At 53.9% G+C, this 25997-nt stretch overlaps 1 protein-coding gene across 1 annotated transcript in view; it reads right to left on the bottom strand.

Moving 5' to 3' along the window:
- The window catches only part of NKD1 (NKD inhibitor of WNT signaling pathway 1), an 86232-nt gene that overhangs the window by 6259 nt on the left and 53976 nt on the right, over window positions 1–25997 (bottom strand). Inside the window, exons 4-6 of the mRNA XM_067718226.1 lie at window positions 23380–23446; window positions 8470–8576; window positions 4563–4658 (exon numbers count right to left, since the gene is read on the bottom strand). Of these exons, the coding sequence (XP_067574327.1) occupies window positions 4563–4658; window positions 8470–8576; window positions 23380–23446 (270 nt within the window). The remainder of the gene's footprint in view (window positions 1–4562; window positions 4659–8469; window positions 8577–23379; window positions 23447–25997) is intronic.

Genomic DNA, 25997 nt, shown 5'->3' with positions numbered 1-25997 from the left:
CTTGGTCTGAGGGGAGGGTTCCTGCTTTGAATGATGTTGGAAAACTCTGGAAAAGGTATTTCCCCTCTATAGGTCAGGCTCACAGATGGTCGATTATCTGCCCAGAGACTCTTCATGAACACAGACAGACTCAGCCCCCTTTTGCCCCCTCACCCATAAGCCCTTGGGCAGAGGTGACACCAAGCACTGCCATGGCCACGCAGGTAGGTGGATGGATGACCAGGAATGCTGGGGCCAACTGCGGTACTGTTCCCACCCACAGGAGGTGGCAGCCGCCCAGCTCAACTGACTTGTAATGTGGCGGTGCAGGCTGAGGGTCATTCCAGAGAAGCCAGAAACCCAGAATCTCTTGTTAAGTCTTCAGAATCTTTGATACTGGCAACTAGGTAATTTTTTTCAACTCATTCCCCTCTGCCCCCAGCCACAGGCAGCCCCCATTTTATTTCTGTCTCTATGAATTTGACTACCTCTAGGAACCTCATCGATAACCTCTAGGAATCATACAGTATTTGTCTTTTTGTAACTGCTTCTTTCACGTAGCGTAATGCCCTCAAGGTTCACCCATGTTGTAGCATGTGCCAGAATTTCCTTCCTTTTTAAGGCTAAATAATATTCCATCATATGGATAGGTCACATTTTGCCTATCCATTCACCCATCAGTGGACACTTGGGTTGCTTCCACCTTTTGGCTATTGTGAATAATGCTGCTATGAACATGGCTGTATAAGTATGTCTTAAAGAATCTGCTTTCACGTCCTTGGGGTATACTCCCAGAAGTGGAATTTCTGGGTCAGATGGTAATTCTATATTTAATTTTTTGAGGAACCTCTGTACTATTTTCCATAGTGGTTGAACAAATTTATAAACCCATCAACAGTGTGCAAGGGTTCTGTTTTCTCCACCTCCTCACCAGCACTCGTTATTTTTTTGTCCTTTTGATAACAGCCATTCTGACAGTGTGAGGTACTATCTCATTGTGGTTTTGATCTGCATTTCCCTGATAATTAGTGATGTTGAGCATCTTTTCATGTGCTTATTGCTCATCTGTGTATCTTTTTTGGAGAAATATCTAGTTAGTCTTTGCCCATTTTTTAATCGAGTTGTTTGTTTTGTTGTTGAGTTGTAGGAGCTCTTTATATATTCTAGACAATAATCCCTTCTCAGACACATGATTTGCAGATACTTTCTCCTATTCCATAGGTTGCCTTTCACTCTGCTGATTGTGTCCTTTGATGCACAGAAGTTTTTAATTTTGATGTAGTCCAATTCATCTATTTTTGCTTTTGTTGCCTGTGCTGGGCCAGAACATCTGAGGGCTAGCCTGGGACGGTGGGGCTGCCAGTCTGAGACTTGGGTTCCAGCTACTCACTTGCTGGCTCCCTGGGGATCCCAGCTCTTCTGGCAAGGCCCACGGAGGACCCCTCTTCCCCCTTCTCTTTCCCTTGAGCTGCTCTGCACCACCATGACTGCCCACTGTTTCTCATCATCTTAGGAAGCCTGTGAAGGAGGTGTCATTATTTTACAGGTGAGGAAAGTGAGGTCCACCAACGTCATCACCTAAGCATCATATACCAGGCCTGGGGCCCTGGTGTGTGATCCCCGAGGGTTCCAGCTGATTCGGGGTCTAGGAACATGTGTGCTTTGTCTATCCCAGCTGGAAAATCAGCCCTGTTGACCGCACAGGGTCCGGAACGGAGAGGGGTAGGTGCCTGTAAATACTGTACAAGTGAACACCTGAAGGATGAACAGGTTCTTTCTTCCGAGTTGGGAAGCTGTAGGCTGTGGTTGCAGGGAGGCGGGAGCGCGTCTGCCCCAGCACAGAGGAACATGCATGCTGATGGTCAGAGGGTGTGGAGGGGAACCGTATTTATAGCCAGATTTGAGGAGTGGCTTTGGGGCTAAAAATAGACCCAAAGAAACACCAGGCTGGGTCTTCCCTGGACTGGAAGCCAACCTCCTTGCTGCTGGGCAGGAGAAAGAAACCAGTGAAGGCTCACCCCAGGGGCCGAGCTGGGGCACCCTCCTTGGAAAGCCTCACTTCCTTTCTATTCATCTTGTTAGCAAGGGGTAAAGGAAAGCAGAATGCAGTGTCTGCCTGCAAGGTTTCTGTAAGGTCTCCGAGGTGGGGGGCAAACCCTTTTACAGTCAGCTCCTGAGGCTCCCTCGGCCTCTTCTGAGCTAGAAAGGAAGAGGACAGCTACCAGAGGCTGAGTCGTCTGGGCCACCGCACGCGTTAGAAGAGGGGAGAGGCCACCACACCTCTGAGAAGCCCAGCCTGGCTGCCCCCTATTGCCACCCCAGTTCAGTTCTGTTACGCAGGCTTCAAGCCTGTAATGTGTTCCCCTGTGAAGATAATGACTCCATTCCCTAACAGGTGGGGGCAGGGGGGTGGGAAACAGGGGCTCCTCGCTATGGAAAAACAATAACCCCCAACAAAAAGCATCACAGCTGGAGGGCACTTGGGGGTCTCACCTAAACCATCCCTCATCTCCCCAGAGTCCCAAACCAGGAAGGGTCTCCACTGCTTCCCAAACACCCAGGTCCCTCTGGGGGCTTTGCCTCCCTAGAATCCATTCTCTCTTCCCCTAATAACAGCACCTTGATTTTATTTTGTAAGCCAAATCCACCCCGCCCCATTTTCAGTCTATGTGACTCACGGGTCAAATAACTTTCCCCTGACTCCAGAATGAGCACATCGACCCAGAGTTGGCCATTAAAAGCATCACAAACTTATGGCAAAAATGACTGGTTCAGGAGCAGACATGTGACTCAATCAAAGCCAGTCAGATTCGGTTCTGCAACTCCAGTTGACATTCTGAATTTGGGAGGGTTGCAAAGAGCATGGGATATAGACTGAAACTATCAGCTGTTATCTCGCTACTGCCAAGGGGAGAGCAGGCCTGATAATAAAGGAACACAGAGGAAAGAGAACCTTGAAGAACAGCTAGTCCTGAAGACCTTGAGCCTCTGGATCCAGCCATGCCTGAAGTCAGTGCCCGTGGACTGAAGTTTCAGTTACATGAGCCAATATAGTCTTCTTTTTTTTTTCTTACTGTAGTTTGTGCTGGGATTCTGTCACTGATGCCCCAAAGAGTCCTGAATGATTAAAATTCACTCACAGCTTCTTCCTCCAACCTGTTCTAACAACCCCTAAACCACGGCCTGAGGAAGAGGTGGGCTTTTTTCACCCAGGTCTCCCCTCTGGCAGCTTTTCCTGCACTATCTACAGAGAAGAAAATACTGAGCCCTGAACTGGGACAGGGAGATAAGAGAGCAAAGCTTCAATTCTCCCTGGGAACACCCTGAGGCCCTCACGTGCTGGGCGAGAGGTGGGCGTGGAGCCAGCCATGCTCATCTCAGACCTCTCTCTATGCAGATCTGTTACAGGTAGCGCACCTGAACACCAGGGCCTCCTGGGGAGGGAGAGGATGTCAGAGAGAAACAGGACAGAAGAGGCAATAAGGAGGCAGAAGGGATGATACCAAGACCCAGGCATAAGAGAGGCAGCAACAGTCAGCAATAATTCAGATCAGATCACTCGCCAGCTTAAACCAGCCCTCCCCTGGCTTCCCTTAACACCTGGAATCAAAGTCAGGATGCTGGCTGGAGCCTGAGAAGCCCTGCGTGGGCTGTCCTGCCGGCTCCCGGCTGCAGCCCTGTCTCTCTGGATAAGCAGCCACCGCACCAGTCTCCTCTGGTTCCTTGAATGCCCTGAGCGCTCTCACTCTCCCCGGCCCAGGGCTCTGCCCAGCTCAGCGCCCACGTCACCTCCTCCAAGAGGCTTCCCTGGACACTCCTGCCCATGTCGCTCATACCGCTCCGTTTATTTCCATCACTGAACACGTCACAGCTTACGATGACCCTGTGACTGTTCGGGCTCTGCTCCCCTCAGCGGACTGTTGGAGCTACACGGCTAGAAACTGCGTCTGTGCTGTTGCCCACTGTGCACCCAGTACATAGGAGATGCACACAGCAGGTGCGCCATGCGCAGACTCAGGTATGTAGAGAGGGCGCGAGAAACCGAGGGAGGAAAGAGATGTGGGGAGATTTGAGATTTGAGGGAGAGAGAGACACAGGCATGTAGGCGGAGGGGAGGGGGAGGAGGAACGGGCCTGTGAACTGAGCTGCTGGCCGGGCCCTTGCGGCTGCTCGTTCCTGCATCAGTGGGGGTAGGCACTGCCTGGCCTCTGTCTGTCCAGCCCACCCCAGCTCCTGGGCAGACTGGCCGAGGTGGGAAGTGGCCTGGGGTGATCTCAGAGCTCCACGACCAGAGAGAGAAGGAGGCAGGACAGGACTCTGTTGGGGCCCAGGGTCCTCCTCTAGGGAGGCCTGGGCTCAGCGCCTGCCTCTTGCCCCTTCTGCAGCAGGAATGGTGCCTCGGCCAAGAGCAGCCCGGCAGCCCTTCCCCTCCCCATTCACAGGTCTCCATGAAGCTCCCAGCAGCCTCGCTCCTGCCCTCCCCACCTACCCTTAGGAGAAGGGGAAGGGACAGCAGTGGCGGGCTCATCATGGGCCTGCGCCCGAGGGCATGGCCTGGCGGGAGGCCAGGCGGGTGCACTCACCTCACGGGTGACCTTGCCATTGTTGTCAAAGTCGTACAGAGTGAAGGTCCACTCCTGCCGGCTGTCCTCCTCCACAGACACGTCACACTGCAGCTCCTGGACACAAACAGACAACAGACGAACGTGGTTGAGCACGCGGAGGCTGGAACACCCATAGGCCACGTCATGGGGCTGCCACCTCCCCCTGTCCTCCCCAGACTCTGTGTGAAGAAGAGCGTGATGACTACTGAGCCCACACGCCACAACTACTGAAGCCCGCAAGCCACAACTACTGAGCCCACGTGCCACAACTACTGAAGCCCGCGCGCCGTAACTACTGAAGCCCGCGCGCCGTAACTACTGAAGCCCGCACGCCATAACTACTGAAGCCCGCGCGCCATAACTACTGAAGCCCGCGCGCCATAACTACTGAAGGCCGCGCGCCTGAGCCCGTGCTCCGCAACAAGAGAAGCCACTGCAATGAGAAGCCCACGCACCACAACGAAGAGTAGCCCCCACTCGCCGCAACCAGAGAAAAGGCCGCGCACAGCAACGAAGACCCAATTCAGCCAAAAAATTTTAAAAAAATAATAAATTTATTAAATAAATATATACATTTATTTAAAAAAAAAAATAAGAGCGTGATGACCAAGACGTGACGGGCCTGGGAGAGAGGCCAAGCCGGGCAGGGGAGCGTGGGTCTGGGGAGAGGTGCCTGCCGGGTGCAGACAGTCTCTGGGTCTTCAAAGGCCAAGGACACACAAGGCGGGCTCTGGGAGGAGGCTCTGTGGCCTCAAGAAGAATGCACTTGGACCCAGGGCTAGACGCTACTGGAAGATGCAGGGGTGACTCAGGGAGCCGTGACGGGACTCCCAGGGTGGCCACCTGACCTGGAAGGTAGGACAGGAGGGGCATTAAGAGTTAAAGAGTCTGCCCCAGGTGCCAGCCCGGGCTTGGCCCTCTGCAGCTGCGTGACCTTGGACACGGCCCTGCTCTTCTCTGGGCCTCAGTTTCCCCTCACATAAATTATGGAAAATGATGGTATCGACCTCAGAAGGTCGTTGGGAACATTAACTGCTCTGTCCCACGTCCCCTCAGCCCCCTCCACATTCCCCTGTAGCTGCGGTGGGCAGTCCCCGACCTCCCACCTCAGGCGCCCGGCTTCCCTGTCCGAAGGCAGCCCCAAGGAGTCAACCTGAACAAGGGAGGGGCCAGGCCGGGGGACACACCTGAGCGCATTCCGAGTGGCTCTCCGAGGGGCCCCAGCGGACAGAGCCGAGCTGCCCGTGACCCGCCCATCAACCCCCCATCACGGGCGCCCCTGCTTCCCTGCTACCCCCTGGGATCACCTCCCAAGTCCTGTCTCAGTCGGCTTTAGGAGAACTGGAAACAAGTGCATATGCCTCTTGGCACAGAGAAAAGCCTAATTAATGGTAGTAGCTGCTATTGTGTTTGCTGGAATGATTAATATAGTGATGACGTCATCATCATCACTCCCACAACCCAAGGTGTCCAACCACAGGGACTTGGAGCTGGGAAGCGGGGGCTCCGTCACTGGCGGCACATACGCGGGGGCCGGCGGAACCCCAGACAAAGAGATCCAGAAAGGATGGCCGTTTGCGGAAAGAGAATCCAAAAACGGCCTTTGAGAGCCACAGTTCTGTGAAAACAAGCAACGACACCCCCAGACCATCCGGTTCCACGTCTTGCCTCGGCCCACCTCTCCTTCTGCATGAGAACACGCTCAGCCCCCAGAGAGCGGAGGTGCCCGGCCTCCCAAGGCTGCTGGGAGTGAGCCCCAGCACGGCATCCCTGCCCCTGGCTTCCACAACTCAAGCCGGCTCCCTCCAGCAGTTCTTGGGCAGCCCACGCTGAGTTCAAAGTCGGCCTTCCCTCAGTTGTGACATGCCTGTCTGATACCTGCCAAGTGCCCACTCTGCTCTCTGAGGCACTGCGTCGTGCAGCACAGCAATCGGCCCACACACATGCCTGTACATGGGTGCGTGCTTGCGAGCACACACACACGGACACATATACGTATGCATATACACTCCCACGCGTACATACACATACTCACACATACATACACATACACGTGCATCCACACATTCATACGCGCACACACACACACACACACACACACGGTGTTTACCTGCTTCCCTCTCTCAGCCCCTCCACTTGGCTCCAAAGACAGCTCGGGTTAGAAGTTCAGAAACACGGGTTAAGTAACTACCCCCACGTCCCGTGACCTCTGTCACGTGCACCTTCCTGTCCCCCCAGCCCCGGCCCTCTCAGGTGAGTCTTCCTCTGGGACCATGGATGAGTCACAGGCAACAGCCGGCCCCACTCTGGAAGCGGACCCACTTGGGCTTCCTGGGAAGACATCTGGGCCTTCCCTCTGCCGCTGGGCTTGGCATTGGCTTTGCCGAGCACCCCCAGAAGACCTGCAGGGACCCGGGGTCGGGGAGCTCAGGAAGAAGCTTAGCACACACAGCTCCTCAACTAGATGCCGCCTGACCCCTCAGCGCCCGCATCCAGGGCCCTCAGCGACCTGTCTCACCCACACTCCTGCGTCATCCCCCCCGACTCCCTGCACAACGCAGCTGGCTGTCCCGCACAGCCCACCGGCACTGCCAAGCCTCCAGGACTCTGCCCTGCTGTTCCCTCCACCAGAAGTGTCCTCCTCAGCCCAAAGGCTACCCCCGTGCATCACCGCTCCCAACCCATGCTCCAAGCCCAGAGGCTCAGATAGACCTCTGCCTGCAGCCACGGCTCCCTCCTCCGGGCACTGCACCGAGTGTCTGGACTGCCAAAATGCCCATCACCCCGCAGCCCTCCGGCCTCGCTTAGGTGACCTCCCTGTTCCCCTCCATGCTCCCAGATCCCCATCACGTCACCAACTGTGCAGTTACTGGGCCCGGGTCACTCATCTGTCCCCCTTGCCATGCTGTGTTCCATGAGGGCAGGAACCATGTCCAGTTCACTGCCGGGTTCCCTGGTACCCGCAGTTGTCAATCAACACTGGTTGGAAGGAGGAAAGAAAGTACTCATTCTGAATTGAACACCCTTTTAAGCACTTGAGTTGCCTTAACTCAGCGTGCTTCCGACATCCCAATAAGATAGATATCGCCATTTCACGGGGTGGGGGGCGCAAGTGAGGCAGCGGCAGAGCTGGGAACTGTCCCCCACCTGCTGGCCCCAGAGCTATGCCCTAGTGATCTCATGAAGGAAACAGAGGAGGAAGGAGGTGAGGGTAAAAGGAGGGCGGGGAGGAGCCGGTAAGCTCCCTGAGGGCAGGTCTAGGTCTTGCTCTCAGCACCTGGCCCTGTGCTTGGTACACAGAAGGAGCTTAATATTCCATTCGGGGAGGCAGGACAGACTGTGGGCTCTGGGTGTGCATGTCCCCTTTGGTGTTGACCACCTGAGTCCCAGACAGAGTCAGGGACCTGCCCCAGGTCTCCTGGTCATCCACACCCCACCCGAGAGTCCCCACATGCTCCCCAGAACAGCCTTGGGAGCTAGAAGCAAAGATTTCTTTCACCAATGAGGAAACTGAGGCCAGAGAAGAGGGTGGTCACCCAGGCAGTAACAGCAGCACCAGGGCCAGGGTGCCGTCTCCCCCGTTCATTCTCCTGTCCTTCCCCCAGGCCACCAGGCCACAGCCCAGGGGCATCCTCTGGCCACCACTCCATGTTGAGAGGGGCCCCAAGCTGAGAGGGGAGGGCAGAGGTGAGTCCCCAGGGCCTGAGCTGAGCTGGGGCGGCCCCAGAGGTAGCAGTAGAAACCTCTCCCAGAGGGCGGCTATTCACCCAGGAGTGGGGGGGGGGGCCTTCAAATCTGGATGGGCCTCAGCTTCCCTCCTCGAAAAGCAGCACCGAGAAAAGAAAACACCTCCATCCAGGTCCCAGCACCAGGAAAGGAAACTTACTTCGAATTTCAGCTGCTTCTTGGAGCCCGGGCAGGATTCGGCTGTCTTGTCCATCCTCTTCTCATCTCCACTGGCCAGCCCGTCCGTCTTCTCGGGAGGCAGGGCCACTGCAGGGAGAGGCGAGGGAGAAAGCATGAGGAGTTGGGTCCCGAGCCCCCCAAGCCCAGGTGCCGGGCTGCGGGGCCACCAGCTCCCTGTGGCTTTGTCCCGAGGATGTCCTCACCATGGCGTGGGGCCCATTCTGCCCTGCCGGTTTGCTGGAGTCCAACTGCTCTGTCCTCTGGCCCCGTTAATGCCCAGGGCTGCCCCAGGGGAGACGCTCTTCCCAGGGTGCCTCTCTGCCCGCTGCTCAGGTCACCCCAGCGGGCCTCTCAGGCCTCTGTTCTCTGCAGCCCAGGTAAGCATCCTGAGGCCACCCAGAGCAGCGCTGGGCCAAAGGGCAAGTGAATGAAGGCAGACAGGTGCTTTTGGAGCCCCCAGGGGGAGCTCTGGACCACAGCCACTTTCTGCAGTCTCTGCCTTCCAGGAGGACATTGTGGTGTCCTCGAAGATGACACCTGCCTGGGCACACTGCATGCTACCTGCATGGGGCGCACTGGTGGGTGGTCAGGAAGAGGGATAGAAATGGGGAGTGATAGAAATGGAGTTCACTGGGGTAGGTGAAGGGCATATACACGAGCACACACGCGCACACAGACACGCAGGCAGGCACACCATGGTATCTTCAGGAGCCGGCTCGCCCTGGGCCTTTCATTCTGCCTCTGCTCACCTAGAGGGTCCTCCCTCTGCCAAAGGTATTGAGCAGAGGGTTCTATGGTCCCTGTGTGTGCTCCCAGGAGCAGTGGGAAGGTGGGCATGAAAGCCCGGGGCCTGTGGACACCATTTTCCCGTGGATACCCCTAACCGGTGCCAGGAGAACAGTGCAGGGGAGCAGCCATCGTCTCTGAGCTACGACCCAGCCCACGAGGTTCCCTCGGATCTTGAAAGTCCCACAAGACCCCTTCGGCCCCTTCTGTCTCTGCCCGATAAAGGGGACTCAAGTTTGCTCAGAAATGTGCTTTCCAAACCAGCCTCACAGCTCCTCTCTTCAGATTCCCTCAGCTGCCCTGGGGCAGTGATTCTGTTGTCCTGTTTTACAGGGGAGCAAATGGAGCCTGGCTCCCACCTGAGGAACTGTCCCCTTATGCCTGACTCAGGGTGGCCCAGGAGGGCCATGTAAGGAGCTGAGATGACTGGGCAGTGGCCCCAACCGTGGGTGGACTTCCTTGGGAAGTCAGGAGCCTGGAGAAATGCAGCCACCAGGCCAGGAAACTAGGTGGGGGGCTTTGCCTCCCCCCCCACCCCTGTCCTTACACCGCACTCACACACCCTTGCATACCAGGACCCAGGAGTGGCTGCTGGGGAAGTTCCCCAACTCTCCTGCTTCACTTCTGCCCTGTGGGCCCAGCAGTTATCCAAAGCACTTCCCGTGGGGCCCCGCACAGCTTGGTGGCCTCCGCGCATAAAGATGAGGCAGTGACCTCACACAGTGCTGACTACACTGTTCAGCGACTCCCTCGGTCTCACAGCAACCCTGTGAGGCAGTGACTGCTATCAGCTCCACTTTCCAGATGGGAAAACTGAGGCACAGAGAGGTTAAGTGCTTTGCTACTAATTGACGGGGCTGGGATTTGAACCCAAGCGACCTGGCTCGTGCTCTCGACCACTCCATGCCATTCCTGGCTTCAGGAGACTTGGGCCAGCCCAGGGAGAGGTTAGTCTCTGCTTGGGTTCTGACCCTCCCGACACTGTGTGTGGCCCTGGGCAGGTCACATAACTTCTCTAGACATCTCAGTTTCCTCAACTGTAGAATGCGGATGATAACAGTCCCCTCCCCAGAGGATTCCTGTGTGGATTCAAGGAGCTACGACTGAAAGGGCTAAGACCCAGCCAGGGCCAGCACACGGGGTCCAGCCATTAGTAGTCACAGTCTGGGGAATGATGTCCCGACACATTTAATCTTTTAGGAATCATGAAGTGGGCAGCTAAGTTTTTTTTAAACTGAGGCTTTGGGATACAAACAGACACAAAGCGTCATACCAGCCTGGGTGGGGAGCAGGGCAGGGAGGAAGGAGATAAAGATAAGGATGCTCCAGTCACAGGCCAGACAGGCGGGGACAGGAAGGCCATGGCAGCCAGCGACTGACCCGGCCCCATCACAGCTCCCCTCGTGGCTGGGCCTGGGCGCTGAGGCAGCCGCCGCCGGGTGTCCCCGTCCTTCTCTTCACACCCAGTGGGACGCAGGGAGCCCCCGGCTCTGCACGTCCCCGCAGCAAGGCAACAACTCCCTAGAGCTGTCAGGGGCTCTGGCTAGAGATCCCGTCTCAGTCACAGACCCTGGCTCCTCCCTGGTCGTTTCACAGAATGAGGCCAATGAGAATAAACCTAAAAGATCTGGCTCCTCCGGGGTGGGGGCGCTTGGCATCCCCATCACTGGGGTGGTTGCAAGGGGAAGGTCACTGGTGCTGACCGCTCCTGGGGTAGTGGATGAAACCAAGTCCAGCCCTCCCTGCTCCTCCAAAGCAAACACCTCCAGGGCCAGGAGGTGTCCCGCTCTGGTGTGACGCCGAGCCCCAGGGAAGTCAGGTGGGAGACTGGCCAGTGACCCAAGGACAGCCAAGCATACGGCCTGCGCCGCCCTGATCCCTCCATCTCAAATCTATCAGTGCACTGCTGGGCCAGAGCTGCCACCATCATGGGAAGAAGAAAAAGAAAAAGAAGAAAGAAAAACAAAGGCCAGCTCCATCTTCAAAGCTGCTGCCTCCCTCTGCCGAGGTCCTGGCTGGAGATGCAAGCCGGCCAGGCTTATCGAAACCAAACTTCAAGTTCAAAGGGAAGTTATCAGAAAACCACCTTCAGGTTCAATGTTGCTTTTCAAGTTCCACCTGATAAAACCCAAAGAAAAGAAACCTCTGTCCCTGCTCTCTCCTTCTCCGGACCACCCCTCCCCCTGACACCCAAACAGCCCGGTCCTTCCTCAGGTCCTCCCCTCCTGCCTTCCTTTCTCCTCTCCCAGGGAGGAGAGGGACATCCCCCTCCATCCCTTATCCTCATCGTATGTCCTCTCCGAAGACCAGGGCTTTGTCCTTTCTTCACCAGGGGGGTCCGATCCCTCATCCCATCCTAGCTCAGAAAACCACCTGGACACCCAGCCGGGGCCGCTTCCCAGCATGGGGACAGGTACAGCCGGGTAGTAGGACTGCAAGCCATCTGCCCTGGGGCCTGGGGGCCAGGAACAGTCAGCGCCCCTTTGTCCCCACCAAAGAAAGTCTCTCTCTTTCACTCTCCCCTGCCCAGCGGCCAGAAGAGGTGGCAGATAACCAATCAGCAAGCCATGCAGACCCAATGCCAGAGGCCTGGGCTGGGACTCAGGGACCTGCTTCTCCATCCACACAACCCACTGAAACCAAACAACGAAAACCCGCCACCTGCCCCAGCCACCCCTGTGCAGAACAAATCGTCCTCCCTCCGTGCATCCGTCCTCGGGCACATGGGCAGGTGGGAGAAGGGTGAATGGGGCTCGCCACAGGCTGCCTGGGTCCAATCAACTGGAGATATTTTTGTCAAGATGGGTTTTAGCACCAGAGTCCAAGCGCATCCCTGTCTCCTATTCCTGTTCAGCCCAGCAGGTTTCCCACCCCCCGCCCCCAGAGGTGACCTTTTGCGGGGCATAGTTTCAGGGGAGCTCTGATCACTCTTCAATTGCAACAGTAACAACACTGCTAATTTGAAAGCAGAAAGGAAAGCCGTGCAAGGGGTAGGAGCAAAAGGAAGGGAAGGGACAGAGAGAGGAGGAACCAAAGCCTTTCACTTGCCTGTGAAGCACCCTTGGTGACCTAGAGCAGGGGTTGGCAAACTACAGCCCGAGAGGCAAGCCAACCCACCGCCTGTTTTTGTAAATAAAGTTTTACTGGGACACAGAGACACTCACATCCATTGTCTATGGTGAAGCAGAGTTGAGTAGCTGCAACATAGACTCTAATGCCCACAAAGCCTAAAACATGTACTTTCCCAGCCCTTTACAGTAAAGCACGTGGACTGTGCCTTAGGTTAAGTGCAGCTCTGCACACCTACGAGGATACATCCTTGATAGGCAGGGTGCAGGCTTCGCCTGCTGCTCACCTGCTTGACTGGAAATCCTTGTGCAGTCCACAACCTGCCCAACCATACACAGTAGCCATGGAAGAAAGAAAACGTCAACTCTGCTTTCTGAAAACCAGGTCTCAGCTCAAACAAGTCTGGGGCAGCGTGTGGAGCTCCTTCTCTTTGGAAGCTGTTCCCTATCCCTCCTCTCACCACGGCCACAGCCACGAGGAGCCAGCCGGCCGTCTGTGTTTACCAGATGATGGCTCTGTCCCACATTAGCTCCCAACCTGGCATCTCTCCACCCCTAGCAACTGCCAGATTAAATGCATTACTTGACCATCTTCACCCGGCTCCCTTTGATGTTCCCTTCTCAAGCTTCAAAATACCTTTTGGAGGGAGATCAGACAGCATTAAACAGAATTACTAATTAATTAAGCAAAGTTAAATTTTAAACACTGTTTGTTGTGTTAGCCAAAAGCCTGAACAGAACAGACTTTTTTCCTCCGCTGAGATCAAAGACAGTCTCTTCCCTCTCCCCTCCCCCAGTTTAAAAAAAGGGGGTGGGGGTGGGGCGGAAGAGAGAGAGAAAGAGGAGAGTGCTTGAGCACCGCGGAGAGTAGGAAATGCCGGAATGGGCGCAACTCTGATCATGGGTCCCTGACACCCACCCAGGGACCTAATGGGAGGCATCTGAGGCTTATGTGGGACTTCACGCTGGGAGAGCCACGGTCACTTTCTCGGGACTGTTTAGCAGTGACCCAGGGAGCAGGACGGCATAGCCCACCCAGCCTGAGCTGTTGACAGCTGGCGCCGCCCAAGCATGAGAAGAAGAAGGGCTGTGAAATGAAACAGATCCAGCCTCCTGAGGCCCCACCCTCCTGAGCAGGAGGAATGCCCCAGGGTTCTTCCCCCCCTGGCCTTGGGGGCAGGGTCATTTGGGGTCATTGGGAGACCGGCTCTGAGAAGCCGGCTGTGCACGGTACAACTCTAGGGGGCGCTGTTCATATGCCGGACATCCTAGATTTGTGTATTGCTTGTGACCGTTTTCGGACAGATGGCAGAAAGATGTCTGGAGGAGGGGCCCCTTTTTCCAATTTGTACAGATGCATTTGTTGCTAGCAGAGGGCTGTCTAAACCCATTCAGTCTGCAGTCCTATCTGGGATCTCCTGATGGCTTCACGGGAGCCGGTCACATCCACGCAGGCAGAATGCAAGTTTCTCGAGAGAGCTGGCTCTGCTAGCTGCTGCCTCCTGGGCTGCCCACAGTGCCTAGCACGTACCGTACGTGCACAGAGCAGATATTCCATTCCAGCGAGGTCCACTGCAGTAAACCCCGCCCACAGGTGGACGGAAGGCAGGCTGCATAACAAACACCATGAATCTGGTGTGATTGAGACTGTGAACTGGCATGGGAAAGGGGGTGGTTTAAAGGGGGTAGGTCTGTTCCTGAATCCCAGATGTCGGCTAAAATCCAAACCCTGGATGATATCAGCCAATGCCAGCTTATTTTAACACAATCCAGAAAGGCCTGGTTGATATTAAACTTTGGAAGAAGAGACAAATTTGAAACATGTATGATTAAATCAGCCCCACCAAAGACCAGAAATTACTAACGCTGAAATGCCAGGTGCACACCTCTCTTAGCCTGGTTACCTGGCAAGTCCTTCTCAGTTGATACAATGTAACTAAGATTTAACACAAGCCAGAGCTTGGACCCTGGCCTTAACGTAGCCACAGGCTTTTCTCAATTGTCCACAGGCAGATTATCTGCCACAAATATTTTAGGCTCAGGGTGGCTTGCCAGGATGTTTCTGACTCCCCAACCCTCCGAAAGCAGCTGTTAGAGGGAATGCAGATGAATTTTAATATTAGCCTATGCCAAATATAATTAGGAGGGTAAATCTACTGCCAGTAAAAAGAGAAAGATATCATATGTGCATTCCAGGCCAAATGGTTTCTTGCATTATCTGCGTGAGGCTCTCCTCGGGGAACGAGGGTCTAGAGATACGCAAATCTATTTGTCCCTGCACACGGCAGCGGGCTGTACGTGGAAGCTGGTAACGTTAGTGGGTGCACACGTTATTCCATTAGGTCCTCTTAATAGCACCATGCGGGGTGTGTTACCATTTGCATTTTACAAGAGGGAACGAAGTGTGAAAAGCAAACTTGATTGAGCCCTTTCCCCGCTGCTGTCTCTCAGCCCCATCTCTCCACCGAGCTGCTTTTCCCCACCAAGAGCACACTCTTTCTGTCTCTCCAACTCCTGTCCACCTTTCAGGTCTTCACTGTAAACGTCCCTACCTCTGAGAAGAAATGCCCTCATGCCCTCAGGGGGCTAGGTTAGATTTCCCTGCTCAGTGATCCCCGCTTATACTCTCATTATCATTATTCATTTGACCGAATGCTCCTGCTGCACCTCCAACATACATTACGGTGCCTGTCACCCTACGTAGAAGTGTCTCATCGTCATCATCATCAAAATGAAACAACAGGAAGCAGCACAATCAGGATGTGAACGCAGACGGTGTAGGAACAGAAAACTAAAATCCCAGTTTCCTGCCTCCCCAGCCACTGTTCTCTCCATTCTGTCACCCAACAATAGTGAACACCTGTTCCTGCCTGTCCCACAACCATTCTCCCCTTCTGATAATAGCATCTGGGTTTTCTCTAGGGGGCCACCCTCCCCCATCTCAATCCATCTGGTTTACCAGGGGCTGATCCCACTCCGAGCTTCCGGGGTTGCGCCCAGCGCCCAGACCCGACCAGCTTATTTCATCCTGATGGCCCTGTGACTTAGCTCAGTGGCAAAGGACAGTTCATCGTGGAGCTAAGGAAGCTAGAGCTTCTGGGCCTCTCGCTTGCACGGGCCTCTTCCAAGTTGGAATGTGTTGACATTGGTTGTTTGGTTGGTTTTGTGGCACTTTCAAAATTAGATATTTTATCCTCAATCGGTTAAGAACACTGTTTCTTCCCATTCTGACTTCCCACACGTCCCCTTGTGTCACATGGTATTGGAGTGAACACGAGCATTTCTGGAATCACGCTAAGGGGAGGGTGAGTTGGGGATATACTTATTTAGGTTTAGTGGGAAATATATCGTAAACAGTAATATATAAATACATATATTTGTATATAACTGGTTCATAGTTATGAAAGAGAAGCATGTCTTCTTTTTCTTAAAGAAGACCCCACCAAACTGGATAAGCTTGGGTCCCACAAAATCTATACCTACTTTGTCCAGTAAAGTAAGAATCAAACTTCTGCAAGAAATAATGGACTTGGGAGCGCTCTTTCACCTGCGATAGCTCAGCTTGTAGGATGTGAGCACCCAGATCAGGGTAGTCATCTTAGCCACCTTAGTGGGAGAGACTAACAGAGGGCAGAGGGAGAGATGATGGAGGGAGAGAGGATGAACTACGTGTGTGTATGTGTGTGTGTTTTGATGACATGGTTTGAGCTCCTGGATCCAACCAGCCCTTCTTAGGCAAGATCTACTCCAGAGTTTTTCAATTTCATGAGGCAGATCTTAAGCGCGTTTGGGTTGTGTATCCAAAAGAACCCAAAGAATCCTGACTTAACTATCCATCACTTGGAGCCCTTGCTTTTCAGGAAAAACAAAACCAACAACAACATATAATTGACCCAGTGCAATACTCTCGAAGCTGGTTTCTGGCAGTTTCCACCAGCAGGTGTCTACCCCTTCCTGGGTTTTTTTCTCCTCACTCCTGCTTCCCCAGGTTACATTTTTCTGTAAGTAGATTTTATTTAAGGGCCAGTTGTGACTGAGGGGAAAGAAGAAAGGGGGGAAAAAAAAAACCCTTCCCAACAAATAGCATTCTGGCCTTTTTTTCTCATCAGAGCATAAGGTTGATGGCCACTCTGCTTTGAGGTTTGAATAGGATTGAGACGAAACATCTGTTGGGGGAAGGAGGGGGAAACGCCGGGAGAGGGAGAGGGAAAGGGAAAAAAGCCTTCTTTGGGCTAAAAATATCATGTCCCTTCCACTCTCCCCCATCCCCGCCCAAGTTAAAACATGTGATGAAATTCAACTTTTAAAATCTAACCCCGAGCTACTTGAAACTATGAAAGCCTCCTCGGTATCTGACACCAGTCAGAATTTCCACTGTTCAAGCTGAGCTTTTATGAAGAACAGACTTGAGAGAAACTGCTGTCGCGGCTGAAGCCCGGGCTTCTGGGGGGACTGCACTGGAGTGGAGTCTGGGCGACTGACACTCACCGGCAGGACAGGCTCTGAACTGAGGGAGAGAAGCCAGCGGGGTGTGGCCTGCCTGCCCCCTCTGTCTGGGGGTCCCTGCTGCTCTGCAGTGAACTCCCCTTCCTCCCAGACTTATGGGAACCACCGGCCAGCCCCACCAATTGACAAGCGTCGCCCAGGACTCCCATGGAGCTATCTGTGGCCACTTCCTGAGAAGTCCTCACTCTCTCCCTCTCTCTCTCCGTCTCTCTGTCTCTCTCTCTCTTTTCCCCAAATGATCCCTGAACTCTAGACTCGGTGTCCAACTGTCTACTCAGCATCCCTACCTGCCTGTCAAACAGGCATCTTGAAACTGACATATCCAGAAACGAAAGCCTTGACGGTCACCTGCCAATACCTCCACCGCAGAAGTACCAGCAACATTTCCTTAGTTCCTTAGGCCAAAACTCTAAGGTGTGCCCGGGATCCCTTTCTTTCCCCCGCCCCCGACCGTCCACCTCCTGTCTCCCAGCCCTCCCCCCTCTCCCCCACACCCATCCACTTCTCTCCAGCCCCTCAGCCCCAGGCTAGGCCAAGGCTATCACCTCTCCCCTGCACTATCGCAATCACCTCCTGTTTTCATTGCTTCCTTCCTTCCTCGGAATGACCCAACCTTCCCAGGAGCCACAATTAACTGGTGAAAATGGAAGTCAGAATCTGACACTCTCCTACCTCAAACTTTCCCACAGTTTCTCTCCAAAAGCAGCGTGAAACCCAAGCCCGTGGCCCCATGCTCATCCCCCAGGTCTCCTGCTGCCACATGGGCCTCCCCTCTGTGCTCCCCTAAACCCCATGTTCCTCCCATCTGGGGTTCGGCTCACCCTTCACATCCTCCCGTGGCGGCTCGTTCCTGGTACCTGCATGTCCACCGAAATGTCACCTCCTCAGAGAGGCCTGTCACACTCCACCCTTCCCTGGGTGTCACGTCTTCCCTGAGCGCCAATCCCAGAGCCTTGTGTGCTCACTCCCTGGCTTATTTATCCACTACCCTGCCTCCTCCACGTCGACACCCTGACAGCAAGGTCTGCCGACCTCGTGGGTGGCTCGAACCCAGAGCCCAGCAAGGCCCCACACCTGCAGCAGGTACTCAGTAAATACTTGCTGAGTGAGGAAGAGACTGTCCTCAGTCTGCTGTGTGACCTTGGACAGGTCACATCCCCTCTCTGGGCCTCAGATTTCTTGCCACAAAGGAAGGGGACTAACGGCCTCCCAAGGGCTCCTCTGCTCTGTGAATGGTTGACATCTCATGCCTGGGAGCCTGGATGGACTGGAGGGGGGCACATGGGGCCTGCCTGGGGACCTGCCTCCAGTGACTTCATGGTGTTGGCTTCACTCTTCTTGTGAGCACAGTCATGACGTCCTCCACTGACGATTTTTCAACTTTACAATGGTGCAAAAATGATACACAATCAGTAGAAACTGTATTCCGCATTTCAAAGCTGGATCCTTTCCCGCGCCGGCGATACGCGCAGTACGACCCCTCTTGTGATGCTGGGCAGCAGCAGTGGGTCCCAGGTCCCAGTCAGCCACACGATCACAAGAGTCAGTAATCCATACACGTACAACCATTCTGTACCCAGACAGCCATTCTGTCTTTCACTTCCAGTACAGTATTCAATAAAGGACAGGAGCTATTCAAGACTTGATTATAAATAGGTTTTGTGTTAGATGATTTTGCCCAAGTGTAGGCTAATGTAAAGTGGGCAAGGCTAAGCTATGACGTTCGGTAGGTGAGCTGTACGCAATGCACTTTCGACTAACGGTATTTTCAACTTACAATGGGTTTATTGGGGCGTAACCCCATCGTAAGTCAAGGAAGATCTGTATTTATTGAGCACTTATGGCATGCCAGGCTATGCTGCACACTGAGAGTGATAGGAGACGCTCAGAGAGTCTAATAGGATTAAAGAAGCTTTGAAAATAGGCCTTCTTTGATCTGGACTAGTAAATAATTACAAACACAGTTGGCTCCCCCTCAAGAAAGAGGAACCCACGAGACAAGAGTCAGGACAGCTCACAGACACGGGCATACTCTGAACCAGGGCTGTTCTCGGGGCTTATATAACCTCACCATCTGCACAGGAACTCTGAGGAAGGAATACTATGACTGCCCCCAACAAGAAACGGAAGCACAGAGAAGGTAAGTGACTCTCCCAAGGTCACACAGTGAGTGGTGGTAAAGCCAGGCTGGATCTGGGGTCTGACTTCAGAATCAAGGGAGAAGGGTGCCTCTCATGCACTCCGATGGGGTTGCAGGAAGACAACGTTCGAGCCATGCAGACTGGGACAGGCTCTGGACTCACAGTGGGGCTGCTCAGCCGTCCGGGTCTCAGTCCCAACACCACTGCTCTGCTCGGCAGGACCACGGCCAGGGAAGCAGAGACCCCACGGACTCTGCCAGGCGAAACCCGGCTTGGGCCAAATGGAGGCCTGCCTGGCAGCAGCCCTGGGAGCCTAGAGGGAGGGCCTGGCCCCCGTGGGAAGGGCCGCCTGACTCAGGGGCTTTTGGTCCTTAATGCAGGCAGGACTGGGTTCTGTGGAGTCAACTTTCTATGGAAGGTGCCAAGCTAGTTGCACTCTGCCCGCTGTCCCCTCCAAGCAAAGAGGTCAACAGACAAGAAACAGCCACGATACTGACACTCAGAGGGCAGAGGCTGCGGGTGAGAGGCGGGAGAGAGCTAAGACGCTGGAGAGAAGGGGCCTGCGACCAGGTCTCTCCCTCCTGACGGGAACAGTACTTCAGTCTTTGCTGGGTCGGGAGGACACCCCCAGACACAGGGCTTCCCGGATGCCTGACACCAATGTCCACCTCGGGCCACAAGCCACAGGCTGCCACCACCTGTCGTCCTGCCCAACTGGGGAGGTGGGGACGTCGGTGGGCACTGGAGTGAAGTGTGGGATGACCCTCCCCAGTCCTCAGCGCCCTGCTGGGTCAGCAGAGGAAGGTCCCTCTGGCCACCCCGCCACCCCCCCAGCTCCCAAGCCTCGGGTCCCGCCCTCCACACCCGGCCAGCTCTGGAGCGCGGGACTTTTCATGCTTACTTTGTTCTCTGCACAGTTCAAAAGGAGCTCACAGCCCCAGCCCTAGCTCCAAGCCCAGCCTTAATCTCCCATCCCGTGAGCTCCCAGCTGGCCAGTTAAGGCAGTTAAGACGCTGGATTAGGGCCGGCTTTACATAACAACGCAGGAGCTAAAGCCATCCTCTCCTGGGATGGCTAAAAGACTTCTTTTTATCTTCACGCCTCAGATGGCCTTTTTTTCCCTTAACAGCCCTCCAGCCAGCCAAGAGGCAATGAACTTGGCCAACAGGAAGACAAAGAAGAGATTCAGGATTCAGCTTGCTCTCCCTTGGCCCGAGGCACAGAGGGATGCCCGCAGCCCCAGCTCCAGGCCAGGTGGACGCTTCTCCGTGGCCAGACTCGGCAGAGCTACTCTCACCAGGCCTAGCCATGGGGTGGCCTGCCGTCCACAGCCATGTCCTTCATCCTGGGGCGGGAGGGGGCGCCTCGGACCTGGCGCCAACGGTGGCCGGAGAACCACAGACGGTCACTGGGGCCAGCATCACCTCCAAGGAGTCTCAGGGGCCCCACAGGCAGGCCCAGAGCAGTCCCACCCTACTGCTTTATTTACACTATTTTCACTTTTTAATTCTGTTATTAGTCTTTTATTTCAAAGGAATATATGATCACATTCTTCTCGTAAAACTTAAAACGTGAATTACAGTTAATACTACAATCCTCTGACCACGCTTTCCAATTTTAGTCTCTTCCTCCCCTGTCCAGAAGGAACTACTGTTTCTGTCCGTCTAGACCTCTAGCTACACAACAGTATACATACATATGTGGTATACATTCATATATACAAGGAAATACAGAGTATTTTCTGGTACTGTTTTTTACATAAAAGATAACATACTGAATATAACACACCGCATCTCTCGGCAACCTGGTCTGTCTTACCTTTTGTGCTTCTGTGTAAGCTTTTGTTTGAAGAAGAGGGCTGGAAACTTGACCACCAGCAACCTGATCTAACCCCTCAGTTGGGAAACTGAGTCAGGCTAGTGGCTCCCAACCCCTCCCCTCGTCAGTGGTGGCACTGATGTGCCTGGACACCATGAGTGATTGGCAAGGTGCCCAGGCTGCCCTCAAAGCTCGACCTGCAGCTGGTGGGCCGTAGGGACAGACCAAGTGCCACCAATCTCCGCACTTTGCCCCGACAGGAGCTGGGACCCTCGGGCACCTCCTATTTATCCCCCATCCGTCAACCAATGTTTGTAAGTACCACCCCACAGCAGTTCATCCTTCCTGCAAGGTGCCCACGTCCTCTGAGCAGCAACAGAGTCCACATCCCCACGCATCGTGTCACAGAGGGCGAAGGGGCCCCAAGAGGGAGGGGCCTGGCCAAGAGCCACAGCAAGTCACTGCAGCAGCTGGCAGGGGAGCCAGGTCTATGGGCTCCTAGGCCAAGTGCTCTTCCTACTTCATTACAACAGGGCTCATGCTCTGCACAGAGAGATCAAACAAAGCAGGGAGAGGTGGATTCTGTGGGCAGGCCGTTTCATGTCTGCAGGGAAAGATGCCTCATGTGAAATCAATTACATGCTTTCAGACTAAGCCTCCATGGCCAGAGAGGTGCCTCATTTGGGGTAGTGACCAGGGACCCAATAAATGATGAAGAGATAGACAGATGGTGAGATAGGTGGATGGCAACTGGAGGATGGTTAAATGGGTTAAGGAATGAGTGATGGATGATGAAGAGATGGGCAGAGGATGGATTATGGGTGGCTAGGTGATAGATAAAGGCTGGCCAGCTGATGGATGGGTGACAAAAGAGTATGTAGATGAATGAATAGGCAGTGATGGCTGGGTGATAGGGGGAGCAACAAACGGATGGGTGAGTGCTGGATGGGGTAGGTCATGGATTATTGGGTGGGTGATGAGTGAGTGATGGGTAGGTGAATGGATACACAGATGAGTGGACAGGTGGGTGCTTGGATAGATAGTGAATAGGTGGTGGGTGGAATAGATGGAAGGATGAATAGATGGAAGGATGAATGAACAAGAGGATGAACTTGCTAAGTTACCAGGTGAATGAGCAAATGAATAGAAAATGGAATGAGTGCTGAAGCCCACGTAATCAATGTCTGGGGTCACCTCAGCCTCCAGACCCTACATCCTGCAGACCTTTACCTGACTGCCCAGATCTACTCTAGGTACCAAGCCCCAGCGTCTTTCCATGGAGCTGAGGATAATAGCTGAGGCTCGGGGGAGCCCAGGGCACAATGAGAATCAAAGCCACTGAATCCCTGAGTGTAGCCACCAGATCCACAGGCAAACATGCTCAAGGGAAACACCCCAGAGCCTGGGCAGAGCTGTCTGTTCCCCTTCTCTTCAGGACCTGCTCAAATTTAAGCGAAGTCTGAGAGATATCTGGGTCTCCAGCCAGCCTCCAGCTCCCGGGCTACTGAATGAATCTCTCAAAATAGCGCTTCTCAAAGTACAATGAGCATACAAGTTATCTGGGGAGCCTATTGCAGGGCAGAGTGGATTCAGTAGCCTGGGTGGAGCCAGGGATTCTGCATTTATCACAGCTCTCAGGCCCCACGTGGCCACAGTCCTCAGGTCTGGCCCAGGCTCTGCTCCAGAACCTCCCGGCACAGTCTCCTCTCCTGTCAAGACCCTACAAGCCCTCCAAGGCCTAGATTCCCCCCAGTGACCCCTGGGCCCCCAGCTCTCCTAACAGCTGCCTGTCCTGGTCCCAGCAGAGAGGGCTTTACTGTCATAAGGCTGCCCCAGTTCGGTGATGCTCTCCTCTGATTCAGAGTAAAAAAGGGAAATGCTATCCCTTTCAGCAAATGCTTTCCGATCCCATCCGGTCCTTTCACCAACTCAGGGAATCAGGCAGGAAAAGGCCCTCGTTCCCATTCTACAAACATGGAAACTTGGGCTCCGAAAGGGTACATGGCTTCCCAAAGTCAAATCAGCATGCCAGTGGCTGGCCGGCCCTCTGCTCGAGTGTCCTAATTCTTTCTACAATGCAGTGCTTCTCCTTGAAGAGAGAAAGGAGTGAGAGCTACAGAGGAGAGCGGGGAGGGGCTGGGGGTGCTCGTGTGTGTGTGCATACCCGTGCTCCAGGTGAGTGACACAAGCAGAGAAACACAAGGGCTACTTCATGCAGTGCTCACTACATACCTAACTCTGCTTGAGGGGCCTATGAGTGGTCACTATGCTCACCCCCAACGGGGAAGCTGAGGTCAAACAACCTGTTCAAGACCCCACGGCTAACACGGAGCAGGGCCAGGATGTGAGCCTGGGTGGTCTGAATCCACTCCCGGAGTGGACCTACGAGATACTACACTTCCCTCCTGCTTCTCACCCCACCTACTCCCAGCCCACCCCCACCGAGAGTCAGAGTCCTGTCCTCCTCCACCTGGTCTGCCGGTTTTCTGGAGGGTACTTGGGGCATGAGGTAGACCAGATGGCCCTTCCCCACCTCACTGCCTTTGGGAAGAAAACAATGGACTCCAATACCTTCTAACCGAAAGTCTTCCTCTTCCTCCTCGCTGAGCGTTTCTCTGAAAACTTCGCCCACGAGCTCCTACAGGAAGAAAAAGCAGGGATATTAAAGGAGTATTGGGGTCAGGTAGGAACCTGGCATCATTACGGCCAAGGTGGCATTGTGAACGTGTGTGTGGCTGGTCGCAAAGAAGCAGGGACCCTGTTCTGATTGGAATTTAGGTCAACTATGTAGATCCTATCACACTTGAAAAGTTAATCGCTGCACTACTTTTTAGGAACTAAGTTATTCTCAACTTATAGCCCGCCACAAAACATTACACAGGACCACACTTCTCCCCCAGAAAGGGAGTTCCACCCTCCACCCTGAAAAAAGACAAAGATGAGATCAGAAAATGTCCCTCCTCTATCCCTCTGAGCCAACTTGATGGACTCGGGACCATAGCCACCCCTGTGGGTCCCAAGAAGAGACCTCAGTTTGGATCCTTCCTCTACCAGAGGGTCCCAGGTGGGCTGTCTTGGTGGGTTTATAACGAGGACCTGGTGTGCTACAGAGCGGGCTCCCTAACACAAACCCAAACTCTTCAGCACAATATCTAGAAAGCTATAGGCTCCGCCTTCAACTGACCTTCAATCACGCCTCCTGCATCTCCCCCAACACACACACCTTCCAGCTACTGGCCTGCACACGCCTTGCCTTGGTCCCCAAGCATGAGTTAAAAATGTCCGGTATCTCATCCCATGTAGCAGAGCTGCTCCCAATCAGTGGTGAGGCTACCACTCAGGTGTTGTCAGGCTGGCAAGGGAAGTTTGTTTGGTCCACAGGCTGGGAGGCTGGGAAATTTCTGGGATGGCAATAAAGGTCCCATCTCTCTGACCCCACCCCAGTAGGACAACTCTAGGTACAGAGGAGAACAGACTAGCGCTTGTCAAACCGTCTTCTGTATTTATTGGTATTCTGCCAGGAGGAGTAAAGTGATCAAAAGAGACTGTTTTAAACAAAGGTAAACGAGACCCCTCACTGCAGGACTTACTATGGTAACGGATGCTGCGGATATCTAAGTAGTAGCTTATGCTGCATCCCTCAAACCTATTTAGACCATGAAGTTTTGTTTTTCAAAAGCGTCACATGGGATTTGCGTTCTGAGGAACCCACGTTGGGAAACGCTCCTCTTTGGGGGAGGAGAGATGAGGTTGGGGGGGTGGGGTGTCACACCGCTTTATCTTTTTTAATGCCCACAGGATGCTGTGGCAGTGCTTCTTGAACCACAAAAAGGCAAGCAATAAAAAAGCCCAAACTCAGCAGCTCTCACCAACTTCTCCTTTTGAAAAAGAAAGAAAAAAAGTATAAAGAAAAAGAAAAAACACCCTCTTCTTGAAAAATCAGAAGAAAAAAAATCCTGCACTGGAGATGCTTGAAAGAAAAACCAGAGCTCGCCTTGATTAACAAAAGAAAAACAATGCTTTGTATAGCTGATCTTATCAATTGGACACAGCTGGAGATAAGTCTCTCGCATGCATGTTTTTTAAAGATGAACAGCTAACGTTTTATGGATTAGAGATGGTTTTCTCTGTTCTCTTTCTTCTTTCAAATCGTTCTGGGGCATTACACACTCTTCCTTAGAGGTTGTTCAAATGTGGTCATTCAGACTTCTGGTGTCCCATGGACTTCAAAACCAGGCTGCTTTATTCCTCGAGTCAGGATGTCTTCTCTCTCCTCCTCTGCCAATTATTATAATCACCGAACACTTCCTGGGCTTGTAAACTGGCTGTTTGTGTTAACAGAGCTGGAGTTGACGGGGGAACTGGGAGACGGTGACAGGAAAGGGCCGCACTCGGCTGGCATCATTAGATGGCTGGGATGCCCCAGCAGCCAATTAGAGTCGATCTTTCATGCCAGAGGAAGACGGATGCCGCTTCCCTGGAAAGGCTGGCAGGCAGCGCTTCCTCACAGGAGCGGGCGACCATCTTCAAGAGAAACGACACACCTGATTGTGCTGGGGCCTTGTGGAGGCTGGGAGCCGGCGCTGACCTCTGTGCCACCCTGACCACTCCTGGCAAGGCCGACAGGACCCGTGAGGTGGAAACTTTTGGGCACCTGCATCTCTTTACTGGCACACTCAGAGGAGTTTAAAGACTCCAAATGTCACCAGCAGCAAAGCAGCCGTCTGGAAGCCCTATAATGATGCCTCGCGGTGTGTATAACACACCCACAGTCATCACTCTGATGACGGCTTCAATGCTCTCTGAGAAGAACTGTCAGCTGAGAGGACCCAGCTCTCTGACATATTAAAGATATGTCTCTGCATATTAAAGCAGAGTTCTGGCAAGTTCTGGGGTCGGTCTCTTCCCGGTAAACCTTACCCTGCTCTGTATAACAGATCGAAGGGCCCTCAGCACCGTGGTCCGCTGACACACAGTGCAGTGCAGGTGCCCAACTCTGGCAAAAATTCATTTCCTCCACTGACCCAGACAGCCCAGGGCCTGAGGAGTGCCGTGTCTGTGGTCCTCAAGCTTTGAATCACTGCGCCAGAGGCAACGTAAACTGTTGAGCCAGACACAGGATCACATCCTGGCTCCACTGCCGCCCTCGCCCTGGATGTGGCGCCAGCCACTGCCTTCTGCGAACCTCA

The sequence above is a fragment of the Pseudorca crassidens genome, chromosome 20, assembly GCF_039906515.1.
Source record: "Pseudorca crassidens isolate mPseCra1 chromosome 20, mPseCra1.hap1, whole genome shotgun sequence".
In the NCBI taxonomy this organism is placed as follows: domain Eukaryota; kingdom Metazoa; phylum Chordata; class Mammalia; order Artiodactyla; family Delphinidae; genus Pseudorca; species Pseudorca crassidens.
The sequence above is the reverse complement of the archived record's forward strand: the minus strand, read 5'-3'. Positions and strand labels throughout refer to the sequence as shown.